At 37.2% G+C, this 25,371-nt stretch overlaps 1 protein-coding gene across 1 annotated transcript; it reads right to left on the reverse strand.

The window, feature by feature from the left end:
• Positions 1 to 5,917: 5,917 nt before the first annotated feature.
• On the reverse strand, positions 5,918 to 24,628 carry CD274 (CD274 molecule). Its single transcript, XM_090275834.1, has 7 exons — positions 24,575 to 24,628; positions 19,938 to 20,003; positions 17,853 to 18,194; positions 11,433 to 11,717; positions 9,214 to 9,312; positions 7,633 to 7,692; positions 5,918 to 6,549 (listed from the first exon to the last, which is right to left on the reverse strand). The coding sequence occupies exons 2-7, from the start codon at positions 19,987 to 19,989 to the stop codon at positions 6,527 to 6,529; spliced, it is 861 nt and encodes a 286-aa protein (XP_090131960.1). The 5' UTR covers positions 19,990 to 20,003; positions 24,575 to 24,628; the 3' UTR covers positions 5,918 to 6,526.
• Positions 24,629 to 25,371: the final 743 nt, after the last annotated feature.

Genomic DNA, 25,371 nt, shown 5'->3' on the forward strand with positions numbered 1-25,371 from the left:
TCTATTGTGCCACCACATTTAATCAGTTCCCTATTGATGGACATTTGGGTTGTTTCCAGTGTTTTGCTGCTATAAATAAAGCTGTAATGAATATCCTTATATATGTCATTTTGCACCTATGAGAATATAGCTGTAGGGTTAATTTCTACAAGTGGAATTGCTCTGTCATTTATAATTTTGATAGATATTGCCAAATTATCCTTTTCAGAGGTTGTACTAATTTATATTTCCACTAGAAATACAAGGGATCACAGATTTCCTTCAATCATTAAATTTATCTTTTATGAAAAGCAAGAAAACTGCTTTCTACACTGCTGTGGTCTAAATGGTTTGATTCACCCTTTCCCCCTAAATTCACATGTTGAAATCCTAAACCCAAAGATGATGGTGTTAGGACAATGGGGCCTTTGGGGTGAGCTTAGGTCATGAAGGTGGAGTGCTCACAGATGGGATTATTGTTCTTATGAAAGAGATCTCCAGAGAGAGCTCTTGCTCCATCCACCAAGTGAGGACACAGAAGCCAGGAAAGGGGTCCTGACCAAACACAACCCTGCTGGTGCCTTGATCTTGGATTTCTTAAACTCCAAAAATGTGAGAAATAAAACTTCTGTTGTTTATCAGCCACTCAGTCTGTGGTATTTTGCTAAGGCAGCCTGAATGGGCTAGGATACCCATCACTGGAGGGAGGAGTCTTCTCCACTCTCCAGGGTCCAGATAGGACCTGGCCTCCCTGCTGAAGGTTTCCCAGCACCTAGGATATACTCCCTCCTCTATTTCACAGCATTTGCTGTCCTCTTTTCAGTTCTGAGGCATTTTCTTCAAGTTTCCTCTAACACTTGAATAATTAGTTAATTCTTCATTAATTTATGCCATCTCTTCAGACTAAAGCTCCAGGACTGCATAAGCCACATTTAATTTTTCTTTAAGTTTCCCACAATGCACTGGAAATGCCTGGCCTGGAGAAGATGCTCAGTGAGTAACTGTGACCCACTGAGCTGTTCGTAGAGAAATGTGGAAAATGTGAATGGACTTTCAGGTGTGAAAATGGTAACTTTCTATGTCTCAGCTTTGGCATGGGGCTGGGGAGGGAAATTGACCCTCAGGCTACAAAGAGAGAGATCAGAGGTAGAGGGAAACACACAGAGAAAAATCAGATTAATATGTTGAGATATATGTAATGCAATCCTGACAGAAAACCCTTTTCTGGTAAACACATTTACTTCTTATCTTGAAAATTATCCACCCACAAAATGTAGGCCCTGGAACACTGTCTGAACTCATTACACCACCATTGTGGTCATTCTCAGGGAGCTCAAAGCACTGAATGTGAGAATGTGTAATCCTTTATAGCTGGTCCCAGCATGGAGATAATGCAAGTTTAGAGACTGGGTGGATCCTCACCTTCCTTCACTGTGCCTTCAGCCAGGCTGCTGCTCTTCATTTCCTCAGGCCTATCTTTATAGTGGGTGTCCCTTAACATTTCTGACTTACCCTGAACTCCCAAATCATCCCCTGGTTTGTCATCGGGCCTGAAAGGTTTGAATACCAGAGTTGTGGGTGAGATTTCACTCTATAGTACTGACAGCTGTCCATCTCCCCAGCCTTACTCCTTAGCAACACAGGATTAGATGTTCTCATTTTCTGTAAGATCTCCTACAGCGGTCACACTGACTGGACAAAGGAAATCAGGAATCTGTGTTTACTAATAATGCTTCCTTCAATGGAAATGTATATTCTAAACTTCCTCCTCATCCCATCGCATTTTTGTACTATAGAATCTCCAATCAGCCCATCAGTTAGTGGATAAATGGAGCCAAAATATGTTAGCTTCCCAACAATTCAGAAACTAAGAAGTGTATATTTCAGCTAATGTTTGGCTACTTACTGTCCATTCAAAATTAATGTCACAATATTATATGTAATACTTTTAAGTGGCTATTTTATATTTTTTTCTGTTGAGGGAAAAGATGTAAGTAATCAGCAAGAATTATAATCAAAAATTTTTTTTGACGTTTCCCCATAATATCAGTCTAATTATCCAGTCTTATTTTTTTTGGCTATTTAATACTCCAATTTTCCTTAACTTTGCTGATTTGGCAGCCATCCAGGTAAATGTGGTTCCCTTGTTTGCTATTCCTCATTGCTAGTTCATGGAATTAAATGAGATAATGTATGTAAATCTCAGTGCCTGGCGTAGAGTACATGCTCAATAAATGGTAATTATTATTATTAATATTATTATTATTAATGATATATCCCAACCATTAACCTGTGCTTCACTTTAGCCAAACTTTAACTTTTTAAAAAATATAATTTTGGGAATATTTAAATTATAATAGAGATGTTGGTTTATTATATTAACTTCCTTGAAACTGGAGTTCTGGGGTAGAAAAAAATATATAAAAACAGAATATATCTGTCTTCACAAATTTGGCCAGGGATATTAATAGTGTAGAAATTAATTTCAAATTCTAAGTGTTAAAGTAGTAATGATCTGTTTTCTAAAATATTTAGATAAAACTATATTTGGCCCATTATGGCAGATAGTCACATATTTGTAGAAGGGACTGGAGTAAAAGTTTAATGAAAGATTATGGTCCAATTTCAGGCTACCTTTTCTATAACACAGACCCCTCCAATGTCACAAAATTCCAACTAGAACCATGACCACCAAAGTCATCCAGGAAGACTAGTCAGAAAGGTGGTACAGCCTGATGCTCAGCACCCATTTTTATTGCGTTGTTTGGCCAGCCCCTGGCATATATATTCGTCGGCGGCGGCAGCCGTCCGTCTCAAGAGACGATGGTGTAGCTTCTTAAGAGTCTATCTGCACCGCCGAGAATGGCTGTGCAGTCCGACTCGGGAGTGACATGGTATCTGTCTCCTCCCGTGTTGAATCGACATCTTGTGATGACGCTGAAGCTACAGAGCCTGGGCAGGGTAATATGGAGGGTCTGCTGTTGCCCATGCAGCAGACCCCCCCTCTCTTCGCAGCTGAAGGGTCCAAGGGAAAGACGGAGTCGATACAGCTTGGGTTCAGGTGCGCCGCAGGAGTTGCCGGTGTTGACTACAACGTCAAACCGCCTTAGGGACTCCGGCTCCGGATTTTCTGTCGGGGTTTACTCCCTTAGCCTTTCCCCTGAAGAGGTATGCCGCAAGGCAGCGGAGGTTTTTTGGAGTCAGAGTTTTCCTTCTCTGAGGCATATATATTATACCATCATAATTTCTACAAAGATACTGAGACTCTTAAAACATGTAGAATCTCACATATATTTTTAGAAATTATCATCACCTTTTGAGAGTTTCTGATACAGAGAAATGATCAAAAGCCTATTTAAAGTAAACCTGATAACCAGTTAAGCTAGATGATACATTAAAAGTTCTATACTTCCTTGAATGACAAGTGCTGTCATTTTGTTTTAAAACTATAAATCTTATGGTGCCACACAGTACCAGGCCTCAGTCCTCAACTTGGCCTCATTCTAGCTTTCTCACTTCCTTTTCAGAAACTGAAGACTGAAAACACCCAGCATCATATGCGCTGGCTTACATATCCATGCTTACTGATCCGAGAATAGTACTCTCATAAAGGAAAGCCCCTTTGTTTCCCTATGGTCCTCCTGATCACTCGTTCTCTTGCACCCTCTGTCCATCAGATCTTCAATCTGGATGATACAATTTTAACTCTTTTGGAGGTGGCAAGGGGGGGGGGGGGCGGTTCCCTGAAAGAAGCTATTGAGAAAGAATAAAAATGTTCAATATATTCTTTTAAAAATAAACCTTTTGCTATTTTTCATCATGCAGGATTCAAGAGTATGCTGTGTAAATACAGAAGCTATGTAAAGAAAAGAACTAGGAAGGTGGCTGCAGATCTTTCAAGTAACTGTTTCCACTGGGATGTTAAACTAGGAGTGATTTCAGAAAACATGTAGAAAATAAGAAAACGGTCATGCTGGTACACTGGAAGCAAAATAAATAAGAGTATTTTATTAAATTAATGCAGGCGTATACAGTGACAATCAAATGCAGAATTAAATATCATCTCTGCCTATGTCATTTACAATGAAACACAAGGCAAAGGGATAAAGTGCTTTATGAATCCAACATCATGAAAAGGCATTAATACTTAGGAATGGACTGAATAGGATTCATGTTTTGCTCAACTATGATGCTTGCTTATACTTCATACAAACAAGGGATATTGTACAAATGAACATGTGCAAAAAAGTTAACAGAAGACATTCTTTGGAGATCTCTTTCTTCAGCCTTCACATATGGAAAAGCAAAGAAGGTTTTCCTTGTTATCAATCCCAGTAAATAGTTAAGAGGGAAGGAATATTCTGGGAGTTCTGGAGAGGGCATCTGACTCTCGATACCTTTAGAAGATAACATAAGAAGCCTGTGTAGTGATAAGAACTGGTAGGACTCAAGGGGTTAAGCACAGCTCATGGGCCTTTACTGACACAGATGAGGGTCTTAGGGTCAAGTACTCTACTGTAATTTCTAAAAAGAACATGCAATTTTGCAAATGCAACATCAAAGTGAAGTTTATACTCAAGGGAAAGCAGAAAAAGAAAAGGTTCCAGACATAATTCTGTCATACAGGATTAGTAATAAAATTACCCTTAGGACTAAGTTGACCCAGTGTACCCTAGAGAACCCATGGTCCCATCTTGAGAAAGACAAAACAAACCAAATCCAAACTCAGTCATAAAGCAAGAGTACATATTTAGCATGTATGAAGTCTTATGAACAATACTAAGACGCTAGAAAAGATGATCTAGAAACTAACAAGACATAGGGCCTGACCTCTGGGAACTTCAAATTTGTTCCGGCTGGTATATAAGAAATAATATATTAAATAAAAATAGCAAAGTTCATAGCAGACACATAATGTGTTACCACTTATGTGAAAAGTGGGAAGAAATAAAAATATAGACTTTATATACATATATATTTCCACATACATTCACAGACTATCTTCAGAAGAAGAATAAACAAAACGCAAGAATGGTTGCTTCTAGAAAGTGAAACTGATAACTATGAGGATAGAGTAGAGACTTTTTAATGTCTCCTAATGGATTTTCTAAATTTTAAATCATGGAAAAGTATAAATTCAAAATTCAACAGCATTTAAATAAAAAAAAAAAAGAACTGCTAAATAATACCAGACACTATATAAATAAGCATCGGGTTGTATGGCAAAGTCATATAATGATAGAAAATGAATTCAAAAGTCATTTTATACAGTTTTTTAAAATAGTAACATCTTAAAAAACTAAAAATATTGAAATCTCATAAACTAAAATTGCTTTATTAAAGTATTTTCAATTGTCCAGGAGCACACTGACTGGCCACCCAGAGTATCTTCCCTCTTTTAGGCATTTCTAGACTTTATTCCTCACATTTTTATCATTTCCCTTTAACACCTTATGCTATGACACTGCACTGAAGTGTAATAATAAATTTTCTTATCAACCTCCCCATTATGCTATGAGCTCCTTTAGGAGAGGTACTTTATCTTGCTCACATCTGTAGACTCACTGCCTGGCACAGTGATCGACATTCAATGGCATTTCCTAAACGTTTGCTGAATGAATGAATTTATTCTTCTTTTTTTAAAAAATGAATTTCTTGAAGCACAACACAGCTGTGGATTGTATTCTAGAAGGGCAGCGGTGACAATCCTGGAAATCTGAGGTGACACTCCCTCAGCTGAGAAATGGGTACAAATTGAGTTTTCTATAACACTGTGTTATAGGGATAAAGTAAAATTATGTATGTAGGATATTGCATAGTAGTAAAGCTGATATTTAAGTGCAACATATACTATGGTAATGTATCTTACGTTGAGGTCTGAGAATAAGATTATTCAAGTTATCCAAAGTATCAATGAGTTAAATAAGGTAATATCCTATACAAACCAATAATTTATTCTATATGCTTCTTATGTACAAATAATTACAAAGGATACAAACCACCTTACAGATACTATACAGTTTAGTGGATACATACAAGCAATGAGTTTAGTTTGGTGACAAAAATTTAACTTATACTACAATATATCTTCAAAAGAAATCATTCATAACCACACTCACATGAGAAGACCCAAACACTCAAAATAAATAGAAATAACTTTTTAAATACTATTGCAACACTGGGACTCTCAGTCACACAGAAGATAATTCAAGACATTGAGTGAAGGCCAAGGGCACTTCTGCAGTAATTGACGATTAAATCAGGGAATCTCAACCCGTTCTCCTAGAATGAGTGATGGGACAATTTACATGGAGGCTCATCATTCAGAAGTGTCCTTTCTCACTTTCATATGCACTGACGAGTCTCCCAGTCATTTTGAAGTATTGAGGTTTCCTTCCAGGTTATACTTTCTACTCCATCATTCTTTTAGGTCCTACATTGTCTGCTGTCCACTGGCCACTGAGTACCTCTGGTCACGCTCAGCCCTGACAAACTCAAACCACAGGCCGAGAATCCCTGCTTTAAGATCAGAAGTTTCAGTGCTGGATTACGTCTCCTCAAATTGTGTATCTGGAGAGTGATAATGAGAAACATTTTATATTTGCTAGATGATATAATACATTTGCAAAAAGATAAAGAAGCAGATTATATTTTTGCCCAAATATTTTTACTTGATACAGGGTGACTGACTATCCCAGTCTGCCAGGACTGTCTTGATTTTAAAACTGAGAGTCCCATGTCCTGAGGAAACACTTACTTCTGGGCAAATTGGGATGGCTGGTTGTCCCTGTATGACCCAAACAACATTCACTAATTAGCTTTACAACACAAAGCTATGCTATGAAACCACATAATGAAAATGTCCTGTGTTTCTCCAAGCTAATTAGACTACTTTAAACTTGGGCTTCTTGTGAAGGTTGGTTTCTAACTACATTAAAAAGAAGTTAAAACCTTAATATAAATTTCTTCTTAGTCCAATCAGCTGGGTGAGGGCTTTCTGATTTTTCATAAATGTAGACATTCATGGCAAAATGGAATTAAGCAGAGAGGTGAAGACTAAGGTTCTATGGCCAAGATAGTGGGCCTCAAAGCCTGATTTTGTCACCTACCAGCTGTGTGTTTTGGGGCAATTTACATTATATTGTTGGCCCTGTATTCTCTACTCTAAAGGGGAGGATAAGCCTAGTATTTATCTCTTTAATTTGAGAGGTGGGAGAGAATTAAATGAGGTACTTCACATGAAGCAATTAATACAGTTCCTGACATACAACTGCTATTGATCTGTCTCTCTCCCATCTATATAAGTCAACTTAGTCCCCAGTTTCAGGGAGAAGTTAGGATGCAAAGTGATAGAAACCTAGCAGAGAGAAACTGTCTCCTCCCCAGCTCAAGCCTCCCCAAGCCCCCTCCCCTTGCCCCACTCCAACACACAAAGCTGATCATCATTCTTAACTCTCCAGGGCCATCCCTAAATCTCAGACTGGGAAGAGAGGAGCGCTTATGTTAAGAGTTGTGAGGCAAAAAGAAGCTAGCAGTTCCAACAGCTAGCATTCTTTAAAAAGAAGAGAGATTATGGCTGATAATTTCCTTGTTATTACTTTAGCTTTTTGTTTCCTTATCCTTCAACTTCTTAATCCCTGCTAATATTCTTACCATTTTGTTTCTTTGAGTTTATGTCTTGAGTGCCGTATTTTTCCACATCCATCATTCTCACTTGAAAAAAAAAATCATTTTTATTTCCACAAAACACAATTCTACGTCCTACCCAGTGACTCAAGTTTAAATGTTCCTATGAAACATTTTTAATCCCCTAGGAAATCTGGTAGATTTCCTTTTTCTACAGGTCTCGACCTCTGAGGTTAATTCAACAGTTTAGGGCATATGCTTTTGCTCCTATTTTTAAATTTGTTTTAGGAGTATATACTTTTATTTTCCATCCTTCCCTCAGAGATGGACCATTCTAAGGTACTTTATTATATATTGGTTTTCTAGAAACTTCTAATGCCAACTAATTATTTTCCACAGGAAAATATTCAAAATGCAAGTTGGTAACAGTCACTCCATTGGACAAATCAACTCCAGCTCAGGATCTTCCTGTCATTGATATTTGAGCCTTATATTCCAGCAGTCTCTGTTAAGTATTTAGTCAGTCTTTAGAATCAGCAACCTTCACTCCCTCAATTACACTACTTTCCCAGATCCACCCGCCCTCTTAAGGGGATGTGGGGAATTTCTCAACAACTACTGGAATTCCCTTCCATTTTCTACTTCCCTATCTGACATCAGATAACTCTACGCAAACCATCATTAGATCCTTTGTTGTACTTCTAAAGTATTGGAGAAATGTTTTCTCTGAGTCATCTTAAAATCAGAAGAAATGATTTGAATAGACTCATTTTCCTGCATTTTAACTGTTGCCACAGGTAAAAAGGGAGATAAACACATGTAAATAATTTTAAAAATTACATAACACCCTGCAAAATACTCTGTGGTAAAAGTATCACAACTGTACTGAAGGAACTATTTTTTTAATTTAGGGTGCCCAGAAACCAACTCAAGATACAGTACAACTAATGCAAGACTCAAATTCAACCAAACCAACAAGTATTTTTCCTTTTCCTCTTCTCTGAGTCTGTGGTTATTTGCATAATAGAAAGAAACTAGATAATGCTGGTCTTCTTCAACCTGTTATACACTCCTGTCTCCCACCTCTCACTCCTGTATACACGGACCTTCACCCAGCAATCCCACTCAGCTTCACTGTAATTGCTATTAAACAGTGAACTGTCTTTGTGCCACCCTGAAAAGGCAAGTCAGGTTCCCCTACAGTCATGATCCAACTGTAACTGTCACTCCCTCAAAAATGCTACTACAGTGTTCACTGCTGCCCTCCAATGCAGGTGCTGCTGCTGAACAGCAAAATGAGCAGGACCGGAGGAAGAGATGAAACACAGGGTTCACACAGTGGCATGGGTAAAATCTACTTTGCCGAATTGCAAATTGGCCCTGAAAAAAAAAGGCTAATACAAAGGCAGCATTTTGTAAATTAGTGTTCCCCTGAGGGGTACCCCTAGCATTTTGGGTAGGACAGCTCCCTGTTAAGTGGGACTGCCCTGCACATTACAGCAGATTTAGCGTCTGTGGCTCTGCCTACTAAGTACCATTATGATAACAACAGCACTCCCATACAATTCCCCACATTCCCAGTAAAGACCCTCGCAATAAAGGAAATACCATCTCTTTGTAGACAGAAGATGGTTGCCAGGGCTACAAGTAACACTAGGACGGCTCCCAGAATTGCCAGGTGAGTCCTCTCTGGAACTCTCAGTGGTTCTGAAAAACAAAGCAAAAAGAAACTAAAAATAAAATTTTGATGTAAAGGGAGAGTTCAAGAGAATAATCATCCTTGCAATTAATTGAGGTTAGCTTTAGGTTAATTTTTTTTAATTAAAAAAATTGATTTTAGAGAGAGAAAAAGGGAGGTGGGGGGGATCAATTTGTTGTTCCATTTATTTAGCTTTCAATATTCTGACCAGGGATTGAACCCACAGCCTTGGTGTACTGGGACAACACTCTAACCAGCTAAACCCTCCAGCCAGGGCCTAGGTTAGTTTCATTAAGTACCAAAAGTTCTTGGCCAGTGAGTGGCTGGAATGGTGAGATACCTCTGATATAAAAATGAGACCAGCACAGAAAAGTGAAAGGAACCCAGGCTTTGGACAGATGGACCTGGGGTTAAATTCTGATGCCACTTGCTAGTTTTGACATATCCGACAAGTCCTTTAATCAGCCTACAAAACAGAAAATGATAATACTTATGTGAGGCTTATGTCTGTTAAGTGCTTAGCACACAGTACCATGGGGAGTGGCTGCTCAATACTAAAAGGCAGCCTTAATTATTTCACTTTCCCTTCCAATTTTAATACAGAAGTTAATAGCCTACTAGACATGGCAGAGATGGAACATGAAGGCCAACTAGCACTGCCAAAGAATTAACCTCCCTATGTCTGTGGTCATGACTGGGGATCAATATTTGTTATGTTTTCTTTCTCCACAGTCCAAATCTTGGAACATCTAATCAGTAGTACCTCTCACCAAACTCCCAATCTCTCTGGCTGTGGTCCATGGCACACAATGCTCAGACAGTGCTAACCTCCCACCATTAGTCTTGATCCATGACTACCTAGTCCAAGTTTTAAAGCCACAACAGCAATCAGCCTTTGTCTAATAGCTTACAGTCTATAAAACCTGTCCATACCTACTCTGACTCTCAAAATGAGTTTATGACTTAGGTGTGCAGGTATTTTTAAAATCCTCAGGTTATGAGGAAATAGACTCCAGGCAGTTAGGTGAGTTATCCTATGTCATCCCACAAAAAGTTTCATAAAACATCTGTTAAATGGCAGGAACCAACTAATGCAGCTCCTACCAAAGTGACTCATACTCCAGTAAGAGTGTCTCTCATCTAAACACATTTTTCTGCTCTTTTTATTCATAGAACCATCCTGGATTCTATTTTCCTATTACTTGACTTTTCTATCCATTTTTTTGGTTGTTTTCTATGAAGTACCTGTAGCTTTACTGTCAACATGTAGTGGGGAAAAGGGTGGTGAGAAGCACTTCTCAGAATACCTCTGGTTTTATATTAACATCATGCTCACCCACCTCACTTTTTCTAAAGGTCTGAGCCTTCCATCAGGCTGTATCCTGCCTTACCCACTTTACCCACTTCTATAGGATAGGGAGACAAAAAAATAAAAATAAAAAAAGCCAAATCTGTGCAGGCAAGAGTCTCAAATCATTGTCATATTCTGTAGATCATTTATGCCTGTGATAATCTTGCCCAACAGGTTATAATCATACAGGGAAAGTGAAGCATGTAGAAGTTGAGTAACTTGTCCAGGGACACACAACCTTATGTTCCATGCACTAAGCAGACCACCTTGAGTTGGAATGTCACAGAGTACTTTGGGGAAGGCAGATGGGGAGGAACGACCTCTCCCATGTGAAATAAAATAGGAAAGTATACTACATTTGATTCTTGCCATAAAAACCCTGGAAAGCAGGGAGTTTGCTCTATATGCTCAGATTTGAATTCCTGAAACATGGCCAGAGTTTAGTATTCCTCCCAGGTGCTCCCTCAGGTCCCCCAGACACAAGAGCATTTCTTGCAAGGATGAGATTGACTGTTTTCTTACCTGTTTCCTGAAGAATATGAATTTATTCATCTATGAGCCCCCAATGGCTGGCATGTAGGCTATATTCTATAACTATATACTGAATGTTTATTAAATAGCAGTATGTCTTGGATTAATGGGGTGAGGAAGCAGGATGCATTTTGTAAAAATAGTACTATTCATTCAATAAACGAATGCCTACAATGAGCAGGCATCATGCTTGGTGCCAGGGAATAGCACTAGGCACATTCTTAATTGAGACATTCAGAATATTACCTGGAATGACCAACTCAGCTGTACTGTTTTCCTCAAGACCTGATCTCCGAAAAGTGCAGTAGAAAATCTCCTTAGCTGTTGTGTTGATTCTAAGTGTGCTGGTCACATTAAAAAGTTTCTCCTCCCTCGTGGAACTGGTGATAGTGGTTCTGCCATTAAGGACTCGGTGGTCACTGCTTGTCCAGATGACTTCAGCCTTGGGGTAACCCTCAGCCTGACATGTTAGTTCGTGTTCAGAGGTGACTGAATCCACAGAAATTCTTCGGTTGATTTTGCGGTATGGGGCTAGGTCATGAGCAAAAGAAGAGAAGTCAGGCTTTCACTCAGCACAGAACTAGACATGTGGCTTGGTGTTGTCCACATTAGAAGGCATATACATCCAGGCTGGTTCTCACAGAAATAAGCTTAACGTTCAGATGTCTCAGCAGTGGGGAACTCCTGTTAGTTCTGTTCACCTCTTCTATTCATACTTAGGCCAAGTTTAGGTTTAAAAAAAAAACTATCTTACTATAAATATCATATTGCTATTGTATTGGGCTCAAAGTAAATATATAGATTAATTTTAAAAGAGATGTCATCTTCAAAGTAGTAGTCTTTCTATCCAAATAAAAAATGTCTATCCACTTACTCAAGTCTTCATATGTTTCTCAGTAAAGTTTTATAGTTTTTAAATACACGGGGCACATTTCTTCTTAAATTTATTCCTGGATGTTTTGTTTTTGTTGTTATAATGCTGTCTTCATAATTATGACTCTCTCCAGCCGGCCATCACTGTCTCTTAGACTAATGAATAAACAAAAAATCTGATTCTGATGGCCATTCACTTTTTCAGCTTTAGGTCAAGGATCAGAAATTAGGTATGAAAATAGCATGATACCATTGTAAAAACTGATACATGTTCTTGGATAGAATTTTTTAAGGGTCTAAATATATTTTATTTTAATATAGTTTAAGATTTATAGAAAAGTTGCAAAGATAGTAGAGTTCCTGCATATGTTTCATGCAGTTTCCCTCACTGTTAACATCTTACTTCATCATGGTACATTTCTTATAACTAAGGAACCAACATTAGTATGTTACTATTAACTAAACTTCGCACTGTTTTCCATTTCACTAGTTTTTCTCTAATGTCTTTTTCTGTTCTCGGATTGCACCCAGAACGCCATATTATAATACTGGCTTTTTAAACTTTTTTTTAATGCTGGCTAGTTTAATAAACCATTTAAATAATTATTCACAAGAAGAAAGTTTGATTACATTTTAGATCATTGGGTTGGGAACCTTTTAGTATACTATTTTTTTAGTGCATTTATATTGCCTAAGATCTTTATTCATGTTTATCCATTGCAAGCATGTTAACATGTTATCATTCTGTTGGTATAATTTTATTTTACTCCTAATACTTGAGTGTAACCACTTCTGGTCCATCTGGAGCCTTAACTCTGTATTCCTTTAACACAGTCATAACTATGGTTTTGTGATACAATATATTCACAGAGATTTAATACAGCCAGGAACAAGCAAAACTGAAATAATGATATGGTGTTTCTGTGCTCTTAAATCAATAAAACCACAAATGAAAACACTGAAAATCAAGATGATCACAATTTGAAAGTACATAAATAATGGTTCCCATGAATACTTGAATCTTCAACCTTGTATCTGTTATGTGTAAGAATCATAAAAAAACAAATCCTCTCATTACACTTCATTAAATAACAGTACCATAACAAAATCTAGTTCATATAGCACATAGCTTGATTTCTCGGTAATTAAAATTTCAAGCCTAAAATCACAGTTAGTGATAAAGTGTTGAAGGTAAAATATTTGCTTGTTTACTCTTCCATTTTTAATAGTATAAGAATAAAGGAGGGTGTCGTTTCATGACTAGGCATATATTTAAATGTGGCACAGCTCTAAGGGCCCATTAAATTAGTGTATTCTTTCTACTCATAGATTAACTATCCACTACATTAGTCTCTAAAGTGGGGCACATGTATTGGGGAATAGAAAGAAAATATTAGAACTTCCACTTATATGTATTTTTATCATGACAATTAAGAAATAATCTAAGCTTAATAAGCTTAACTGATTGACCCTGGCCCTTATGCCATATGAGGGTCCTGTGGAAAAAGAGGAGTTTTATAATACTAAAGAGAGAACAGTGGCTTATTTGGGCTTACAGCTTTTCAGATTCTTTTATCTAACTTTAACTAAATTAACTTGCTTACAAAATAAACAACTAAATAAAACTGTTCCCTAAAGAAACTGAGGATTAAAGATATCACTTATAATTCAAGCACAAACCAAAGGAAAAGTTGGAGTGAACTTTTTTACTATCACTTTCTAAAAATAAAACAATTAAATACCTAGTTGAATCTAATAAAGTATTCGTTAAAATAAGACCTCAAGGTTGTCAAGACCTTTATTAATGATGAATTTCATCTAAGATACATTATGCTTTAAAATATTAGCTAATGATAGTGAAGCATCATAATTAGCAAGAAATTTAAAATATTTATCAAGTTTTATTTCATCCTTTTAAATTTCTATTTTGCACATTTATGTATTATAGAATACATAAAGTATTAATTTGAACCATATGAAATTGGTGATATTCAATTTCTTCTGCTTTAAAAATGTCAATTTCTTAAACTATAACCTATGTATTAGCACAATATATTCCCTATACACACACATGTACGCATGCATGCATGCGCTAGTTTAACATGCTTTACTGATGGGGTAGGTAATCAAAAACATTTGCAGACTCCTGGTTTACTAGATCTAGAGTACTAGATCCAGTGTAATGGTCACATCAAGACCAAGAAAAGCTTATGGTAATTTTGAAGTCAATACACAACTTGATACACACTCTGGAAGTATAAACACAGGCAGTAAAACCTGGTTGTTAAGGGCACAGATGTTAGAACCAGATTGCTTGAATTTAGGGCCTGGCTTCACCACTTAATAGCTGAGTGAACTTCAGAAAATTACATAATTTCTTTGGACCTCTGTTTTATCATCCATAAAACACCACCACATATCATTGCACCTAAGATGCTATTATTGACAGACACCCTCAGATCTCACAGACAAAAAACCATACATCTCAGATATGATGAAACCCCTACTCCATAGAGTCATGTGAGGATTAAATGAGTTATTGTAGGCAAAGTGCTTAGGACAGGGCCTGGCACTAGCAAGTACGACATCAGTGTTAATTACCGCTACTATTACTACTAGAGCTCCTCCTCCTCTTAGTACTACCACGTAAGTGTACTCATTAGAAAGCACACAGATCCTGATGAAAAGTCTTGGAAATAAATTTTCATATATCCAGACCTGTTCATGTTTCAAAATGTTGAGGCTTATCCTATTTGAAAGAATATTTCATTCATTCATTCAACAAATTTTTTGTGTGCTCTTTTCCATGCTCTCCTACTCTTATATGCCAGGTCCCAGGGATACAGCAATGAATAAAACAGACCAAAATCTCTGTCTTTGTGGAGTCTATATTCTAGAAGGAGGAGAGAGACAATAAACCGAATAGATTCACTTAGATGGGGAATAAATGCTATAGAGAAAACTTTCAAAGGGCTGGTCAGTAAATCTGGGGGAGAGATGGGGTTGGTGGGGAATGCTAGCAGTTGACCCTTGGTCCACAAGAACAAATTAGCTTTATCAAGTTAACTACACAGTATTTGTTCTTTCAGTTGCCCAATCCCAGTTAAGGCCTTGAAAGTATAAAAGGGCACTTCATTTTCTCCGCTATTAGGTTTAACGATTAAGGTAAAACAACATTTTCAACTGAAAGTCAAATGCTTGAAAGTCTGGTATTTAAACTAAAGAACACGAAAGGTGCAATAAAACCCACAGCCGAAGTGATAATAATTGAGTTAATCCAAAACTAAACTCTTCCAAATTTCAGTTTTGAAATTGCTTCACTTTTAAAATGCCAAGATGAGTAAACTCCCTATGGGGAAGCTGCATTACCACGTTTGCAGTGATGGGAAGAGAAGCCTGTTGGTTACTCTGAAATCATTTGCATGTGGAGGTGACTCAGAAGCTCTGCCTCCTTGAATTATATAGGTCATGACCTAAACACCAAAGTTCCATTGGTGACACTGCCTCAATTGAAACTTGGTGGCTGGCTTGCTCTCAGTGCAGCTCAATTCATCCCCAAGACCACTGTATGACAAGATGGACGGGGAGTAAATGTGAATTTAGAAATTTACAATACAAAATAGAATAGTCAAATAAGTCCAAAGCTGGTTATCTGCATTACTCCATCAGACACCCCGCCTTGGAAAAAACATCAGAGTCAGAGATTTCCTATTGTTTCAAACCACAGGAAAGGAAATTGCAGATCCATGAGGGGCATTACAGAGCCCAGATGACCTGAAAGAGTACCCTTCCTTGATACAGGGACAGCCAGCCCACTCTCTGCATACTTCCTACAGTCTAATATGAGACCTTTTCTGGAAGCAGAAACTTACGCTCTATACTTTCTTTTACCTGACTGCCAGGCTTATGCTCTTCCTCCCTACCCCAGATCCAGCATTGCTGGCTATTTATAAGATTAAGTCTTGGTAATTTCTTTCATACATTGAAACACAGTAAGTGCCTGATATTTGCTGATGGACTGAAGAAAAGTTGAAATCAAAACTATGAATGTTAAAATGACAACAAACTCACAACTATCAACAACTGAATCTAAAAAATAAAAACAAAATCCAACTAAGCAAACCAGAATAGGAACAGAATCATTGGTATGGGGATCATTTGGAGGGTTATCAGCTGGGAGGGGGAAGAGGGAGAAATGGGGAAATGGTGCAGGGATTAAGAAGCAGAATTGGTTGGTACAAAATAGACATAGGAAAGTTATGAATAATATAGGAAAGGATGAAGCCAAATAACTTATATGCATGACCCGTGGACATGAACTAAGGAGGGTAAAACCACTGGAAGGAAGGGGGTTACTGGGCAGAGGGGAGCAAAGGGGAAAGAAATTGGGACAACTATAACAACATAATCAATAAAATATACTTTAAAAAAAAGAAAAGTTGAAAATCCCAACTTGGAATCCCACTATTCTGTTTACATGAATATCACTGTTCTGGAGAAGCACATAGTAAAATAAAATTAAATCTACTTCCGAACACGTAACATTTTCTTGACAACAGTGGCATTAATTGAGCCAGAATCAGAGACCCAGTAAAGTACCATAAAATAGATGGATTTTTCCTAATTCTTATATAATTTTGACTTTGAGTTCATAATGATCAGTTATTTCTTTATGATAATGTCAAACTTTTTCTACTTATTAACCTTCAGATTAATGGTAGTTTCCCCAGGAATGGAAAGACCAAGGGATGATGATTAAATTCTAGTCACATAGTAAAAAGTGAAAAAAAACACAGGCAGATAAGTTCAAAACTATAAGTAAAGACGGCATATTTCAACTCAATATCAGGAAGTAATTTCAATAGTTTATAGAAGGGAGATCCAAATGAGAGGGGTGTCATTGTGGGAAGTATGTGAACAGCATACTCTTTGGGAAATTTCTGTTCTGTCCTTTGGATTAGCTGCTCTTGCTCGGAATCCCTTCAGCTCTCAATTCTAGGAATTTTAACAGTGAAAGCAGAGGTGGCCAGCCAAGGTATTTTCCTTTACTTAGCTAGCAGCCACTCAAACCTTGAACCCAGGTGATCTAATGATGTATTTGTGGGTCAGTACCCAGGAATTTGTCATTCATAGTTCCTCTTTAACACTCCAAAGTAACACTGTTATACATTTTCAAGATGAATGACCAGTGAGCATAGTTTGCACCATCTCTAAGGAAGAATAGTTTCTTCTATCCTTGATATAATTATTTGTTGCCTTCATAAATTGACTTCAAGTCTTTTTAAATATGAACCTTACAGTGAGGTTTGTTTTTAACATATTTATTTCAGGTTTACATAGAGAGGTTCAAAGGGAGGAAAATGCTGGCAGGTCTAATAAAATAAAAATAGTAGTTGAATTACAAAATTCCTGGAGGACACACAAATAGTGATTACCTGGTTACCTCTGTGTGACATGGAAGATGGTGAAGGGAGAAGGGACACCTGTGATTTATTTCATTCCATTTCATAGTATTTGAATTATTTGCAAGTACATGTATTACTTTTATAATAATAACAAAATGAAGAATTTATTTTTAGGAAAACTGAACATGCTGTGGAACATGGCTCTGGCTCTCTAGGGACTCACAAATAGGAGGTACTCAAGAAATGCTCATTGGATGAGAATGTAAATGAATGAATGAAGAGATTACTGCTGTGGAGAGTAAGAGTGAACTTTCAAGAATGAAAAGTTATCAACACTGGAATATGACTTAAATAAAGGTTGGGCATTTTTATCTATAATAATTCTTACCATTGACTTTCAAAGTAATCCGCTTGTAGTCGGCACCTCCATAGCTGATCAAGCAGCAGTAAACCCCTGCATCCTGTAATTTCACATCTGTGATCTGAAGTGCAGCCTTTCCCAAAAAGAGCTGGTCTTTTAACAGATGGGCCCTCTGGCTGTAGCTACTGTGTTGAACTTTCAGGTCTTCCTCACCATGTACAAATTGAATCACTTTCTTTTCCTCCATTTCCCAGTAGACAACTAATGCATGCAGGTTTAACTCTTTTGCTACTGGGAACTGGCATTCCATTGTCACATTGCTGCCATACTCTACCACATGCAGGTCCTTGGTAACTGAGATACTAAATGCTGAAAAGAAAGATGACCAATCTTCAGAACATAGAAACTTTCTCAAAAAATTTACAGAATAAGTACATGATTTACAAACACTTATGTGATAATTATGTTTAAGGACTTACTTCCTTAAAATACATATTTTATCCAGTGGGTTTGAAACATATTTTGGGATGCTCTATCTCATCCCTGAGTTAAAATAATAAAATTAGCTAACAAATTGTTGTCCCAAAATTCATAAACATACATTAATATAGAAATATATGGTGATGAGATACTTAAAACCTGAAGACTTTTTTTCATGTGGGCATGCCCAGAATGTCCTTTGACTGGATACCTACTGGCCTTCTGTATTGTCTGAATGATCAATTCCAATATAGTCATGTGCTGCTTAACAATGGGGATACATTCTGGGAAATGCATTGTTAGGTGATTCTGTTGTTGTGTGAACATCATAGAGTATACTTATATATACCTAGATGGTATAGCCTACTACATACCTAGGCTTTATAATATAATCTGTTGTTCCTAGGCTACAACCCTGTATGACATGTTACTGCACAAAATAAGCACAAGAGAAAATATTATACTCAAGAGATATGGTAGACATAAGACATACGAGGCTGCTGTTGGCCTAACATGGCATAATTTAGAAACTTTTCTTTTTTAAGTAGAAAAAATACACTCTAAAATAACAAAAAAAGTATAACATAGTAAATACATAAACCAATAATATAGTTATTTATTGTCGGTATCAAGTGTAATGTACTCTACATAACTGTATGTGCTAGACTTTTATATGACTGGCAGTGCAGTAGGCTTACACCAACCTTACCACAAACACGTGAGTAATGTGTTGCACTGTGACATTATGATGGCTACAACATCACTAGGTGATAGGAATTTTTCAGTTTTATTATAATCTTAATGGACCATTGTGGTATATGCAGTCCATCACTGACTGAAATGTCTTTATGTAGCACATGACTGTAGTCCTTTCTGCTTAATTACCCTAAATTCTTGATCAGTTGTCTGGCCAAAGGTACATGGTATGGAGATTCAGGGAGGGTCTCAGGATGATGATACCAATACTATTGTTACCCTGACACTTTCCATAATTCTTCCTTAGAATATACTTTTCAGGGCAAAGCAGGTCACAGAACAAGGTGGATAAAAATGATCCTTCCCTTGTTTAAAACAATATCCTAGGCCATTTCCCAAGATATTTTCAGTACTTATACCTGAAAAATGGACAATGCATAATGGATAATAAATAATTAGTTAATTTTGTTTCTTTCCGTTTGTACATATTGCCTAAATCTTTGTCTAATGATATAATCTTATAAAACATAGACGGAAAAATAATATGTCCTCTCTATTAAAAATCATATCCATTTTAAATTATTTTGGTTTTTTTATTGTTTATGCTATTATAGTTGTCCCAATTTTTCCTCCTTTGCCCCTTCCACCCAGCCCATCCCCCACTTCCATAATCAATTCCCACACTATTGTCCATGTCTATGAGTCCTTCATATATGTTCTTTGACTAATCCCTTCATCCTCTTTTGAACAGTCCCCATACCCCCTGTCAGTCTGTTCCATGATTCTATCTCTCTGGTTCTATTTTGCTTATCAGTTTATTTTGTCCATTAGATTCCTCTTATAAGTGAGATCATATGGTATTTGTCTTTCACCAGTTTTTACCTTATGGTTAAAATATTTAAAATACAGAACATAATGAAAGGATTTGTGTCTTACCTTTCAACAAATGACAGTAGGCCATGAGTATAACACTACTAAGTATCCTCATTTTTCTGAAATCACCTAATTATGGAAAACACAAAAAGAAAACTGCTTTACTCAGTAACTAAATACGCAGACAGTATGGCACTTGGGTGTTCTAATTGAAATAGTCCTCTGATAACCATAGAATGACTCACTTGTAAGTGTAGAAATGCAGCAGGCAATTTAGAAATTCAATAGTCAATTAATATCCCAGAACCATTTAAAGCCAAATTTTTTAAAAAGTTACTACAATTGTATGGTGATGGCCAGAGGGAAGTGGGGCAAGGGCTGGGTGGAGGTGGGCAAAGGGAGGAATAATGGGGACATATGTAATAGTGTCAACAATAAAAATAAAATTTTTAAAAAGCTACTATGATGAAAATTTTAAAATTTAATCACAAGCATGGCAAAAACTTATACTCAAAAGAAGCCAAGAAGAAAATACTGCACCAAAATACTCTCAGTTATTTCTTTTTCTTTTTCTCCCTCTGCAGTATAACATATCTGGAAACACAAACTTGCCCTGTGCAAAATTTCAAAGCCAGGAGAATCTAACTTCCACATCATACCATCTCTTAATGCTTCTCATCCTCCCCACCCCCAGCAGCTGAATCCCTTCATCATACCCTTTAACTAACTATTCAAGCCTGCCATATCACTACTCTAACCATGCCAGCTTTCTTCCAGGTACCATCCTTCAAAAATCTCCTCTTCTGCCCTTCACTTATGCCAGATAATAATAAATTCTACCCCTACAATAAATGTATTCCACTAGAAGCAGGGAGAGTGAGGGGAAACAGTTAACTAATGAATACTAAGATGTGAATGACTCACAGCCACTCTTTCAGGGGTATTTGCCTAGAGTCTATTCTTCATTTTGCAATCCTGCTTGAAACTCTCCCAATTCTTTCTCAGCAAACACAAACTGGGCACCGCCTCTGTGTCAGGCAACATTTTAGGCTTCAGAGATGCAGCAGTGAACAGAGAAGAAAACTTACTCTCCTCCTGGAGCTTATGTTCAAGTAAGGAAGTAAAGAAGATTTGTATTGCATTTCAGCTAACCTATTTATTTAATAAAACAGTTTCTCTCTTGTGTTATGTATACATTTATACACTGAGAAGAAAGTCAGTTTTCCCTCATAGGGTCTCTTTGACCACTGCATACATGAAAAAAACTCGTAAATGATAAACTAATCAATGCTTCTATATATATGAGGCAGAAGGTTAATGATCCTAATATATATAGCTCCTAAAAATCAATAAGACAACTACCCATATCCAACAGGAAAATGAATAAAAGGTTCTACAATACAGTTCAGAGAATAAGAAATAGAAATGACATTTAAACAAAGGAAAGAATGCTCAATCTCACCAATCTAAAAAAAGTACAAAATTAAGACATGAGATACTACTTTTCACTTACTAGCTTCACCTAAATTACAAAGATTTCTAACACTTAAGTGTTTCTGAGGATATGAACCTCTCACTCTCTAATAGTAGGAAGAAATATGAAGTTGTGTAAACTATTTTAGAGAGCAATTTGGTAGTCTCTATTAAACATTTAAATATACATGTCATATGAGTTTTCACTTCTCTCCTAGAAATATATACTACAAAAACAAAAACACATACATATAACAATACATGCAAAGGGATGGCATTGCTAATATAAGCCCCAAACTGGGAATACCCTAGATAACCTAAGTGGTCAAATAAATTTTGGTATGGTCATACATACAGTATAACACAACTAAAGACGTGAGTACATGTATAGGTATTGATTGTGCAGAGATGTAGAAAGTTAGTTGCAGAACAGTATATATAGCAGAAATCCACTTTAAAAAAAAGAAAAAATCTGTGTGTTTGTTTAAACATAGATGTCCAGAAAAAGTCCTAGCAAGATGCTGACAGTGATTACTCTAGGAGTAAAATTACTTTATTTTTTATTTAATTTTTTAAGTTTTTATGTTATTTTTTCCATTACCCTTTATACCCTCCTCCCCCCACTGCAATCACCACACTGTTGTCCATGTCCATGAGTCCTTTTTCCTGTTTGCTCTATCCCTCCACTCTCTAACCTCCCTCACCTTAGCTGTCATCCTGCTCTCTATCTATGAGTCTGTCTTTCCTTGTTAGCAGTTTGTTCATTAGATTCCACATGAGTGAAATCATATGGTATTTGTCTTTCTCTGACTGGCTTATTTCATTTAGCACAATGTTCTTCAGGTCCACCCATACTGACACAAAGGGTAAAATTTTCTTCTTCTTCTTCTTCTTTTTTTTTTTTTTAACAGCAAAGTAGTATTCCATTGTGTAAAGGAAGAAAGAACAAAATAAAAATAAAAAGGGTAGATAAGATTGTGAATGATATCTTTAGAGTTTTTCAAATAAATGTATATGTTTTACTTTTATTCTCAGAAAAAAAATAAAAACAATATTTAATAAATCATTTCACCTTGCCAAAATGCATAGTATTTGCCAGAGTAGTATAATGAAAAGAACCCAGCATGCCAAATATCTGAGTTGAGGTAAAATAATGACATTTGTTTATTTTTATGTTTTTCCTCATTATTAAAGTAATATAAACACATTGCACAAAATGAGAAAAGAAGGAAAAACCACTAGTCTATCATTTTAACCCAGGTAATGCCTGGACACATTTTTAGTTGTGAAATGAGGCTGCCATAGTAGCTATCTGGCTGTCCTTTTCTTAGGCCAGAGTTGATATACCATGATTATAAAATATAAGTGCAGTATTATAAACAAAAATACACTTATTGGGCAGCAGAAAACTTAAAACAACCCTAACTTCAAGCAAAGAACTGTTGAATAAATCAGAGGGATAGTGAATCCACTCATTGATTATAATTAATTTTGCCATTATGTATCTATACTCCCAGAAAAGAACTGAGATGTTCAAAGACCAAGGAAATGTGAACTAGGGAGTAAGTGATGGTTCATTCAGGATGAGGAAGCAGGTTTCTCCCAGGGAGAATCCAGTACAATACTGTGGAACTGATACTGCTTCTCTACTTCCCAAGAGTAGAATGGATAGAAGACAGGGAAAGAAAAGTCAGGCTTTGTTTCTCAAAAGTAGGAGCATGGAGTGTCTTGTATCTATTGGTTTAGAGTTTCCTTTTATTTTTACCTGATGTATATGAACTATAATTTGATTTTTAAAAGTTCTTACAATTTAATAATGTGTCTCCAAGTGAACTGAAAACTCACCCCATTAATAGATCAAGAGAATTGATCTACTGAATCTCTACTAAACTACCAAGCTCTATTAAACTCAATTAAACCTGTAGCCAAACTCCTACCCTTCAGTGACCCTGAGACACACCTGTACATTTCCTAGGTATGGGTTCAATTCCTCACAGTATTTCTATGGCTTCCTTTAAGACCATACTCTAATTGCTGTCCTATAACCTCTGCTTACCCTCTTCCACTGGAAAAAAAATGAACTTTTTTTCTTTAAAGTATGATAGCTCTTAAAACTGCTAGCAACTGTCAATGTGAACTAGCACAATCTTCCTGGAAGGCAATTTTCATTTTATTTATTTATTATTAAATGTATTTGAGTGGCATTGGTTAATAAAATTATATAGGTTTCAGATGTACAATTCTAAAATACATCATTTTTATATTGTGCTGTCTGTTCACTACCCCAAGTCAAGTCTCCTTCCATCAGTATTTAATCAAAAGGCCTTTAAAATATTCAGACTCTAAGTTTATGCTTCTAAGAATTTACCTGAAGGAAATAATCAGCCATGTCCCAGAGAATTACATGCAAAAACGTCCAGTAAATGGCTAAAATAGTAAATCACTGTAACTGTAAATAATCTTTATGCCCAACATGGGGGATTATTTCTGTTTGGTTATCCAATACCATGGAATACAGCCATTAAAAAAATTACATTTAGAATGCTATTTAATCCACAGAAAATTATCCATAGTGTGTCTATATATTTATTTTAGTTGCAAAAAACAAGGTGGATCAATGATACTTTTAAGTACGTATACCCTGTGTTACAAAACAAACCCAATCTGTACTTCGACATACATCAAGGTCACTGTGTCTAAGAAATGTTTTAACACTCCCTCGCAAGCCTCCACCGCCACCGGCTCCTTTCTTCTTCCTTAAGTCCACAGAGAAGATAGGGCAAAGAACTCAGGTTCCAGTATCCTGGGCAGGGATAGCAGCAGAGGACCTTAGGAGATAGATGCTGCAGGTGTGCTGACTTACCCAGAGACTACTGTTGGCGAGTGACTAAGGATAGAACTGGGCCCAGGTGTGTCCTGACCTCCAACCCAGAAATTCCCCGCTAGACCCTCTACCGACTTCAGGACCACATTTATAAACGCACAGAAACGTACACATACTTACAAGATTGACATTAAACAAAACTGGATCCCGCCTAGCGAGAGGCCTAACGTGTCACCCGTTCTTATTACCTTGATAATTGCCTCCCACCAGACCATCGTGTTCCTTTTTCCCTTCTCCCTCCATCTCAAAGAAAGGAGTCTAGAGACCATACATTTTAAATGTGCCCAGCGACACGGTCAGACTCCGGCCAGTGGACCACTCGCGGGGGAAGCTCGCTCCCTACCTGCGACAGGTGGATTCGCGGCTGCGCGGGGACCCGACACTGCGCGAGGGGACTGCCAAGTGAAACTTGCGGAGGATGCTGCACGCTAAGAGCTCTCGCGGAGGAAGGGGGGCAGTCCCCGCCCACCTCTGCGAGAGAGGCGCCCCCCGCCCCCGCCCCCGCTCCCGGCCCCGCCCCCGCCCCTGCGGCTGTCAGCGGAGACGGCTTTCTTCATCTCCAAAAAATTCAAAGCCGGTTCAGGATCCCTAGAGAAATGTAAACGTGAAACCAAAAGTGAAACTTACCACTGAGGTTTCCTGTAAGTCACCTTTTAAAAAAGAAGGCTTCAGGAATTAAATCAACATCCGCTATGTTTTTAAATTCTCTCCCTAGGATATGCTTATTGATTTAAGAGAATGGGGAAAGGAGGGAGGGGAGAGGGTAAAATCGACATAAGTTAGAAACATTGATTAGTTGCCTCCCTTAGGCGCCCTGACCAGAATCCAACTCGAAACCATTTAGTGTACGGAAGGACTCTCTAACCAATTGACCCACCCACCAGGGCTGACCGGTTTGTTTTTTTAAAAGGTTTGCAACAAACCAACGCCTGAAATCACAGAAATTTCAGACGGTTTTACCTTCAGAACCCAGACACCTTAAATTCTGCCATCAGGTTCCCCCCTTTTTGATAAAAAGCTTTTACAAGAAGAACTTAACATAATTCTGCAACATATAGAAAGTAAAACGTCAGGCCAATATGGATTCGGTTTTTATTCTAGAAAGTGTGTGTGTGTGTGTAATAGGAAATATATTTTTAA

This window comes from Furipterus horrens, unplaced genomic scaffold, assembly GCF_987537825.1.
Source record: "Furipterus horrens unplaced genomic scaffold, mFurHor1.1.pri manual_scaffold_4, whole genome shotgun sequence".
NCBI lineage: Eukaryota > Metazoa > Chordata > Mammalia > Chiroptera > Furipteridae > Furipterus > Furipterus horrens.